General features: G+C 41.1%; 2 protein-coding genes across 2 annotated transcripts; one reads left to right on the top strand and one right to left on the bottom strand.

Moving 5' to 3' along the window:
* Positions 1–2319: 2319 nt before the first annotated feature.
* LOC128603447 (uncharacterized) lies at positions 2320–4839 on the top strand. The gene is made up of 4 exons (XM_053617878.1): positions 2320–2565; positions 3042–3094; positions 3204–3278; positions 3983–4839. Exons 1-4 carry the CDS (start codon positions 2460–2462, stop codon positions 4397–4399), a joined length of 651 nt encoding a protein of 216 aa, XP_053473853.1. The 5' UTR covers positions 2320–2459; the 3' UTR covers positions 4400–4839.
* Positions 4820–8257, bottom strand: si:ch211-284e13.5 (uncharacterized protein LOC793850 homolog). Its single transcript, XM_053617855.1, has 3 exons — positions 7326–8257; positions 6762–7028; positions 4820–6441 (listed from the first exon to the last, which is right to left on the bottom strand). Exons 1-3 carry the CDS (start codon positions 7798–7800, stop codon positions 5849–5851), a joined length of 1335 nt encoding a protein of 444 aa, XP_053473830.1. The 5' UTR covers positions 7801–8257; the 3' UTR covers positions 4820–5848.
* Positions 8258–9614: the final 1357 nt, after the last annotated feature.

The raw sequence follows: 9614 nt of genomic DNA, 5'->3' as shown, positions 1-9614 counted from the left end.
AAAATGTGGAAATTGGACAAAAAGTTGGTTTTATCATAAAACTTGCGTCAGGTGTTATCACTGTTTGCAGAACTACCAGACTTTCTGCATCTCTTTCTGCAGACTTTCTGCATCTCTAACACAGGACTTTGGTGTTGCTAGCCAAGGGGAGGCACAACTAAGCTAAAGTAACAATGTATGGATTTATCTGCTACAGTGCCATGCAAAGTACATTAGCTGTCCTTATGCTCTGCACATATCATGTTCATGTAACTTGGAACTCATAGACATTTACACACATTACTTTCCTGCTCAGCATCAGAGGGTGTTAGTGTTTCAGTTTCAACCCTTTTACTTTTAAAAAAAAAGAACATTGGCATATATCCATTTTCTCCTCACTCTACCTGACTGTGTGAGCTAGCATTTGGCAGAATTGAGACCCGTCAGCCAAAAAGACACGAGTATTTCCATGTATTTTCCTGTAAACCCTGTCTGGTTGGTCTTGCCTCTGTTTACTGAAGATAAAATACAGCACTCCGTTCACTGAAGATACAGAATTACAAAGCTGCCGTCTTCTTTTATTGACGTTCAGTTATGTAGTGACAAACCGCTCGGGGCTGCACCTTTGGCATGGCTACATATGTTACTCCGCCCATAATTGGTCTCATTGGTTAGTGGCAATGTAATGACGTCAACACCTAACCCTAACCCTTAACTCTTATGGGTGGAGCAACACATGTAGCCCCAACAAAAGTTACACCCCTGTCTTATCTTGTCATATATGACCACTGATTAAACAAAAGCTGGGAAGGAAGTATCCGAGATTGTTGGTGCATTTGGCACTACCTAATATATTTAGCTTGCTTAGCAAATTTGCTCACAAAGTCTGGCATGTAACATGTAAATCAAATTTAAATGCTTTTTAAACAAAAGTGGTGTGTATAAATAATGTATTGGGATGTAGGTTATACATTTAGGCTATTACCCTTTCTCATTGGAACTCTGGACAGTGCATGCCCACAAGCCTGCTAGTGTGAATGTAGGGTTAAAAGTGAAAAACATTAATACAAAAGGATCTCAAACTGCCTGAACATACACTAGACTATAATTTGTGTATTAACATTCTTTATAATATAAAAATTCTTTATTAATACTGCATGTCATGCCATTAATTAATAGAATTACTTAACACGATGTCAACCTGTGTAATGTGTAATCTATGCTTCATTGGTTTCTGATGAGCTAACGGTTAGTGCATGCATTATTGATTGTCATGAAAGTTTAAGTTAAATTTTGACTGGGTGAAATTAGGCATACTGGGAGATTGGGGATACTGGGACAGTAAAACTTGGGTGTGTTTATTTATCATTTCATTTAAGTGAAAGTCGAAACTTGTTAGTATGATAATGATAATGAGTCTTTATTAATCACATATACATTACAGCACAGTGAAATTCTTTTCTTCGCATATGCGAAGGGTCAGCCATGATACAGCACCCCTGGAGCAGAGAGGGTTAAGGGCCCAACATGCCCTGCTAGAAATGACGTGTAACAAACATGTATCAGACATGTTGTGAATCAAAATGGTTTTCATCCAGTTCTAACAATAAGGCTTAAGCCATAATCTTTTGAATACACACTATACACCCAAACGTTTGTGGGCACCTTGAGCATCACACTCATATCCCATTCCAGATTTAGTCCCGATTTGCTGTTAAAATAACCTTCACTCTTCTACAAAGGCTTACGACTAGACTTCTGAGCATGGCTATGGGGAATTGTTCATTCAGTCACAAGAGCATGATGTCAGGTGATGCGGCCTGGGGTGCAGTTCCAGTTCATCCCAAAGGTGTTCAGTGAGGTGCACATGGGCATTGTCATTCTGGAACAGGTTTGGAACAGGTTTGTGAAGTTTTAATGCTACAACATACAGGCATCCTAGATACATCTGTACTTACAAATTTGTGGCAACAGTTTTGTGGAGGAAGGACGGCTCGAGTATAGGTGTGATCCTCAGGTGTCCACAAAGGTTTGGCAATAAAGTGTACTCCACCATCCCAGGATTGGGGATTTCAGAAATGTATTGTGTGTTCGGACAAGAACGCATAATAACCTTCCCCTAAATATCTTAAAACATTGAGCTTGTTTGTGGAGCTCATATCGATTTATCTAATAAAATGTCCACTGAGTGTATGAATTCACTGCCTATTCTGGCACCCTGTTTCTTCCTGGCTCTTTCTGAGGGGAAATAAACCAAAACCAAAAAACATTCTTAGTAGATTGCAAAGGAAACAATTGCTGTTGATACATCTGTATTAAAAAAATGCGGAACATGTCATATGCTACCTGTGTAAAGTTTTGGGACTTTCCTCTGATCTACATCAGGTTGTTCCCTCCTACAACCAGTGGATCAGGAAATCCCCAGAATGAGGAATCTTATGACATTGAGAAAGTAAACTCTTCTGCTTTCATTCCTCGATATGCTGCGAACGAGAAGAAGGAAGGCGACCATCAACGTCAGGACAAGAGGAATAAAACGGAGCAGAGAGGAAAACGACGGAAAGGACACTGGAATGGGAGGAGCAGGTACATGCTTTCAAAGTGTCCTGTCTTTCTTATAGAGGTCTAGTGGGTGAGGAAGAATAATATTTACACCCATATTTAGGTCTTGCGCTGGTAGTGATTATTCACTAGAGGATTTCATATACTCAAAGCCACTTTACAATAAACAATGTACATTAAATAATTATTTATGTAGGCTATCTTATGTAAGCAATAGTCACATGATGTCATTTGGGGCTTTCATATTGTGTACTTATTTTTTCTCCCAAATTGTAGTGCCTAGCATAGATTAAAATGTACTCAAATTTGACTTAATGTATTAACACATTCCTAAATTCATAAATAATCGAGTTTTGGCTGACGTTAAGAAACAACGTTAAGTTTCACTTTTGCTTTATTAATACTGCGCCACTCAGCGGTGATCAAGTGAAACTGCACGTTCAAATGAAATCATAGTGAGTTTCTAAATAAAGGCTAACAAATGCCCATACTTTTTCTAGCTTCGTCACAAGATGATGTTCCATCCATCCAAGACAATCCCACATCACTGCAGGTAATGTCTGGCAACCCCAGATTTATGTTTTAGTTCTGTTACAGGCCAAGATTTTTTTTTTTAAGTGTATACTTTTAACTCTTAGATAAGATTGACATTTTATGCACAGACACCAGTGGTCAGCCAGATGCAGACACTATGCCGCACTGTGCCACTGCCTGAGGAGCCAGATTACAGCAGAATGGTAAGCAGGACAAAAATGCTTTCATATCCCCCCTATGTACCATGACAGACATGCTGATCTCTACCCTTGGCCTGTTGGTACCGTTAAGGCTTACAGACAAGTTTTTAATTTTTAAAAAATTATTATTATTATTATTATTATTATTATTATGTCTAGCATAGTATAGTATTGTATAGTAAAGTAACAAATAATTAACATGACAAATTATATGAATGATCTCAAACTCATGCAGAAGAACTTGGTCACACACTCTTATAGGGAAATATTCAGCGACTGGTTGGGATTCAAATTTTGATTATTTTCCTATAACACCACATCCTGAAACGTTTATTTCCTCTCATATACCACAGGAATTTGCCAGTGATGGCAATTTCCATTTAGTAAGGATGATATGTAGTACATTTGAACAAGTTAGTTACGTGTAATGTTGTGGAATGCCTGTGAAACAGATTTGAGAATGCAACCATTGTATAAAATGTTATGTTGCTTAGGAGCACTATAATCTTTAATATTTAATAAATAGCATTTGACTCATTATATTCTTATAGATGATAGGAAAATGCATCAATTTATTCTATATACAATGAAATTGCAAGGGAAAGTGCTCCTAATGCCTGCTGGTGTGACATAGCTGAGTACTTCTGAGATCTAAGGAAAAGGCAACAAGGACACTGCTCTAATGAAGATTTGTGTCTGCTCTACAGTGTCCAAAATGTTCCTCCCTGCTGAAGCCTGCAGTGGTTCCTGCTGGATGTACCTCTACGCTACTGTACTGCCCACAGTGCTCTACCACACCACTGTGTGAGCACTGCCTGTACCCTTGCTCTGACGGCACCTGCACCAACCAATTGTGCCAGGTTGTCTCATTGCTGCTCACTTGTGACCGAGTCACGGATTCCGCCAGCTACGTGTACGGCTGCCCTCTTTTCCGAGCCTGCCCCAAATGTCACAATATAATGATGCACCAATCAGGGTGTAAGTATGTGATGTGTGGACAGTGTTGTCATAGCTACTGTTTTATCTGCCTAAGGATCAGACAAGTGTGCGTAAAGGACAGAAACCTGTACTGGTCCCTCACCTGCTCCGCACCCAGAGCAGCACGGCAGAGATTTCAAACCTGACGAGCTGCACACAAGATCTCTCAAAACTGTATATAAATATATATATTATAAAGGGAAAAATCTAAACATGGTGACAGATCAGAATATTTCAGATTGCATTCACATTGTATTTTCCACAATTATTCAAAACAAACTATTTTTCTATGCTCAGCTCTTAACAATTATTCGGCAGTCATGGAAACTTTGTGTATTTTCACTCAAAACTTACCTGCTTTAAAGATTCTGATTCCTTCTTTTTCTTCTTATTGAGAATGTCTGATCACTTAAAGGTTTTCCCATTAACTTCACTGCTTTAATAATTAATAAATAAATAAATAAATAAATAAAGTTTAAGGTGATCCTATAGGATCTACAGAATCCTATATCCTAGATCCTGTTTATCTACAGAAAACAGGTCAGGTTCATGAATGTGATATGAGTCCAAATCCCCAAGAATAAAGACTTTAACCCAAGTTGCTGTCTGGCCCAAAAGTATTACTATGCATCACTAGAAGAACAGATCTGGGAATCTTTCATGGACAATTATGCAAATATAGGGCATCACAGCCCATCAAAATTAGCTAGCTGTATCTTCTGTTGGGGCAAACCTCCTTATAAACACCAAACTGCTATGGCAAATGGCTATGCTTACTCACCACCTTTCTACCAAGTTCCACTGACAGTGAGATTCACAGTTTAATTCACACGCAAAAATAAGAACAATAAATTATATGGTTTATATAATGCCTTCGTCACACTCATGGTAGCTTTACAAATCAATTAAAGACAAAAAGGCAAAAAAAAAAAAAATCAAAAATCAAAATAAAAAGTTGTCCATCTTCTGAAAACTGCTCAGTGTGGTCCTGCTGGTCAGCTGTTCTGATGGCCACTATGCGGCCCGGAAACTGGACAGTACATGGTGATGAGGTGGATCACTGATCTCTGAGTGGCGGACAAACATGCTGAAAGCATCTAGGCGCATCGATTGACTGCTGCCGAGTATCCCTACGTTGGGTTCAAAAAAGTCAAAAGCAAAAACACAGCTCACCACACCCAAGTCGCAAAAAAAGGCGGCATAGGTCCATGCAGTTTGTCTTCAACCATAAATGCATCATAAATATACACAAGTTAGGAGAGAATTTGGGGGATACCAGACAACCATATATTTGTTCTGAGAAATTTACTGCATTCGGATTTGTTGCGTCACAGTTTCAGAAATAATTTGCAAAACTCATCGTGCTACCTTTCATCATGGCCCTAATTCAACACAGCCCTAATTGATACTCTGCCATAAGACATGATTATTCCACTGTCACTTTTCTTTTATACCAATGTGAGATTTCGGTCGATTACACACCAATACTACCACGCCCTTGTATGGAAAAGTTGTGTTCATACAAGTAAACTTGTGTTTAATGTTTAGAAATTAGAGTGACCTGAAAATGGATGAAGCCAAAGAGAAGCTTCCCGTTATGCCCTCCCATAACCCTCTAAATTTGGTCTAATGTTTGTCAGGCCACCTCGCTGGGCATGTGTCCTCTGATGGAAGCGTAGCCCACCGCAGTTCCGGAAGCTTTTCCCACACTGTGTGCACAAATACGGCTTCTCGCCCGTGTGGATGCGGAAGTGGCGCGTGAGCGCCCACGAGTGTCGGAAACGTGCGGTGCACTCTGTGCAAGCATATGGCTTCTCGCCCGTATGGATCCTTTGGTGGATCTTGAGGTGCTCCATGCGGTTAAAGTCTCGGCTGCACTGCGGACAGCGAAACGGACTTCGCCCAGGTGGATACAAGCTGCGTTTGGGACTTTTCTGTTGATGGCTGGTTGGTTTGGGCTGCAGGACACTACGATACCTGCGCACGTTCTCCGGCATAGAAAAGGCCTCGCCTAAGCCGTGCCCTTGTCCAGAGCTGTGACTGGGGAAAAGCGGATTAGGGGCGGGGATAGTTAGGGAGGAGGCATCTCTCAGGGAGAGCGGTGCGTGGCACACGCCTGGCTGGCTGGAGGAGGCTGATACAAGGAAGTCCATCCCTGGAAGTTCTCCTTGGAAGAGAGAGGGATTGGCTATTGGGGTAACCAGACACACAAAGAACACAAATGGATTACTTGAGATTAGACATTATGACATTTTTATATCAAGGGCTATTATGATATTTTCAAAACAAAAAGTAGATTTATCCAGATTTGTCTCATTAAGCAGAATTTTAACCGGTAAATAACCTCATAAGCATTGTATTTATAAACTCTATTCTCTCTAGACTGTGCAATGCTGCTCAAGATCGTATGAAAACTTCTGATTAACATAGCAAACACAATACCATTAGAGTTTAGGAACAATCTAAGACAGGTAAAGCAATGTGTTTGTGCTTCACACCAAAACGTACCCAGAGCGGAGCTGCCAGACGAAGCATACGAGTCTGACTGGCAACTCTGAAGCTGCAGCGGTTCAGGTCTCCAGTCCTCCAATAACTTTGACTGAGCCACCGAGAGCGAATCCGAACTAAACGCTTGCTCGGCGTCGGACTTGGGGTGAGCACACTGATCAGCCTCCTCCAACTTTGCCGACGCTCCAGGCATCACTGCCGACCTAATGCATGCCTGATCAGCATGTGAAGCATTTTCCTGTATGGCATGATGGTCCTCTTTTATGTCTGTTTGAAGATAAAATATAAAGAGCAAACAATTCAGTCATTTCCACTCTTAGCTAAGGAACTTGCTTCTTAGAATAGATCTGCATTTGTTCCCAGCTTCTAATATGCACAAGACTGGCATATAATAATGATCAATACACCAGCTACATCATACAGACTTTTGGAAACTAGATTATTCCACGTGTTGGTGGAGTTTTGTGTTATGAATGGCAGGAAATTTTTGAACTTCAAAAATATAGCTACGAGTTCACCCTTTATGCACAAGATTGTTCGTTAAATAGGATAATAAGAGCTCACCTTCAGTCTGCTGTAACTGGAGTGAAGACTGCTCTCCTGTTAGATTTGGTTTCACGTCCTGTGCGCACTCGATTCCGTCGTGTCGGATCTCTAAAAACGAGTCACTGGGCGAGTCTTCATGCGTCTCTCTGACGTCCAGAGAGGAACCGAGTCGCGGTTCGGGCGGAATCGGGCTCGTGTTGACGGCGATGTCGCGCGTCGGACGCGTCTCCAGCGCGCGGCAACGTGCAGCGCGCAGCTCCGTCTGCGCCAGGCCGAGCCTCGTCTGGAGGTTCCGGTTGGCGAGCAGGGTTTTGTGCAGCTGATCGCGCATATCGCGGAAGGCTTTCCCGACCAGTTTGGACACCTCGGCCACCGCGAGCTCTCCGGCGACACCGAAGGCGCTTTGGATGCTCCCTGTGAGTTCATCGTGGAAGGAAACGGACAGCTCGGCGACCAGACCCGAGTTTGATGAACTTTCGTGGTTGTGTGCCATTATTAGTCTACACAAAGCAGTCTTCTCCTTCTCTGGTTAAACAATATGCTAGTCAGCGACCTACCGACCCAAACAATGTGGCTCTTTTCCTCACAGCTGTCAAATGACTCGTTATTTCTGGGCCGGAACTCGTTCCTCGTTCCTCACCGCGGTTCGTTCTGAAAGCCTTGTCGATTAACACAGCCTGAAGTTTACCTTCAGTCTTTCATCCAGCTAAGTTGACAAGCTAGCTGCACATCTGGTAACACATTTCACTGTCTTTACACACTTTCTACTCACACGATAAACACAGTGTATAAGTCTGAAAGCCTGAAACTCCAGCGACACTCCCACGTCATCAGAATATTTCCCCTTTTTTATTTATTTAATTTTTTTTTAAAGCACAAAACGTGAAAGTCGCGTCTCATTAACTCCCATTTACATTGTTAGTCGCGTTTAGCACATCACTTCCTCCTTCAGGGGCGGAGTTACGCTTTTCTGTCTCTCGACAAATCCCGCCTCCTGCTCTCTGATTGGCTACTTCACGCTTATAAAATGTCAATCAGTTGGCTCTATTTGTAGCTGCATAACGAGAATAATGAAGAATATAAAGAAGTTCAGTGGCATGTGTTGAATGTTTTTTTTTTTTTTTTTAAATATTAGTCTGTGTGTAAATTATTATTATTTTTAAATTAATTTTATTCCTTGAAACAGACTTGAACAATAATACTAATCATTTGTAAAGTTAATGACAATATAAACTGTGTGACTGGTGATATAAGAACAGGATATTTATAGGCTAGTAAACATGATAATTATGGCTGTTCATTTGACATACACTATATGGTCAAACGTTTGTGGACACCTGGCCATCATACCCCTACGTGGGTCTTCCACAAAGTTGGAAACACACAATTTCTCTTCACTGGAACTAAGAGGTCCAAACCAATGTTCCAGCTGTTCCAGCATGACAGTGCTCCTGTACACAAAAAGCGAGCTCCAGGAAGATGTGGTTTGCCAAGGATGGAGTGGAAGAACTCGATTTCCTGCACAGAGCCCTGACCTCAACCCTACTGAACACCTTTGGGATGAACTGGAACACCGGCTGCACCCCAGGCCTCCTCACCCAACATCAGTGCCTGACCTCACTAATGATATTGTGACTGAATGGACAAATCTAAACAGCAACACTGCAAAATCTAATGGAAGCCTTCCTGGAAAGTGGGATGGGATGTTCAAAAAGCACACACGGGTGTGATGGTTAGGTGTCCACAAACTTTTGCCATATAGTGTATAATGAGAATTTGTTTTGGATGTTAGCTCTCACACTAAACATTGGGCAAAATATATTTTGTGTATTAAATTATCAAATGTGGGATCACCCCTTCCATGTTCATTGGTAGAAACCGTACACATTAACAGCACATTCAACTTTAAGTTTATGCTTCTCCAAACTCGAGTTGCAAAACAGCAAATATAACAAAAAAAAAAGTAACGTGGGAAATTATAATATATTAAAGTCGACAGAGATTCATTTACAATAGACCTGTCAAAGTTGCATAGTTAACCAGGCAAAATGGCAGAAGATGGCTTAATGCTTAGTGTCGGGTAAGCCTAATGACAGTTCATGCAAATACTGAAGTGCATGCAAATGGATAAACAAATCAGCATTACACACCCTTTGTGTTTGCTTTTGGACAATGTTTTAATTTCATGGTGCATTGTGAAAAAAAAGAAAAGAAAAAAAGTTTAGATTTAAATTCTTTCAGTGGTCCTGTAGTAGCCTACCACTGCCTATTCACATTTTGTTTTTCCCTTCTTAAACCCACCAAGTT

This window comes from Ictalurus furcatus, chromosome 28, assembly GCF_023375685.1.
Source record: "Ictalurus furcatus strain D&B chromosome 28, Billie_1.0, whole genome shotgun sequence".
NCBI classification, from domain to species: domain Eukaryota; kingdom Metazoa; phylum Chordata; class Actinopteri; order Siluriformes; family Ictaluridae; genus Ictalurus; species Ictalurus furcatus.
The sequence above is the reverse complement of the archived record's forward strand: the minus strand, read 5'-3'. Positions and strand labels throughout refer to the sequence as shown.

Bases quoted from the DNA above. Each gene is read 5' to 3' on its own strand.
- LOC128603447 (XM_053617878.1), top strand. From the start codon at position 2,460: ATGCTGCGAACGAGAAGAAGGAAGGCGACCATCAACGTCAGGACAAGA. The intron at 3,095-3,203 runs GTAATGTCTGGC...TTTTATGCACAG, and splicing joins ACAATCCCACATCACTGCAG to ACACCAGTGGTCAGCCAGAT. The intron at 3,279-3,982 runs GTAAGCAGGACA...TCTGCTCTACAG, and splicing joins AGCCAGATTACAGCAGAATG to TGTCCAAAATGTTCCTCCCT.
- si:ch211-284e13.5 (XM_053617855.1), bottom strand. From the start codon at position 7,800: ATGGCACACAACCACGAAAGTTCATCAAACTCGGGTCTGGTCGCCGAG. The intron at 7,029-7,325 runs GTGAGCTCTTAT...ATCTTCAAACAG, and splicing joins CCAGTTACAGCAGACTGAAG to ACATAAAAGAGGACCATCAT. The intron at 6,442-6,761 runs GTACGTTTTGGT...TTACCCCAATAG, and splicing joins GTCTGGCAGCTCCGCTCTGG to CCAATCCCTCTCTCTTCCAA.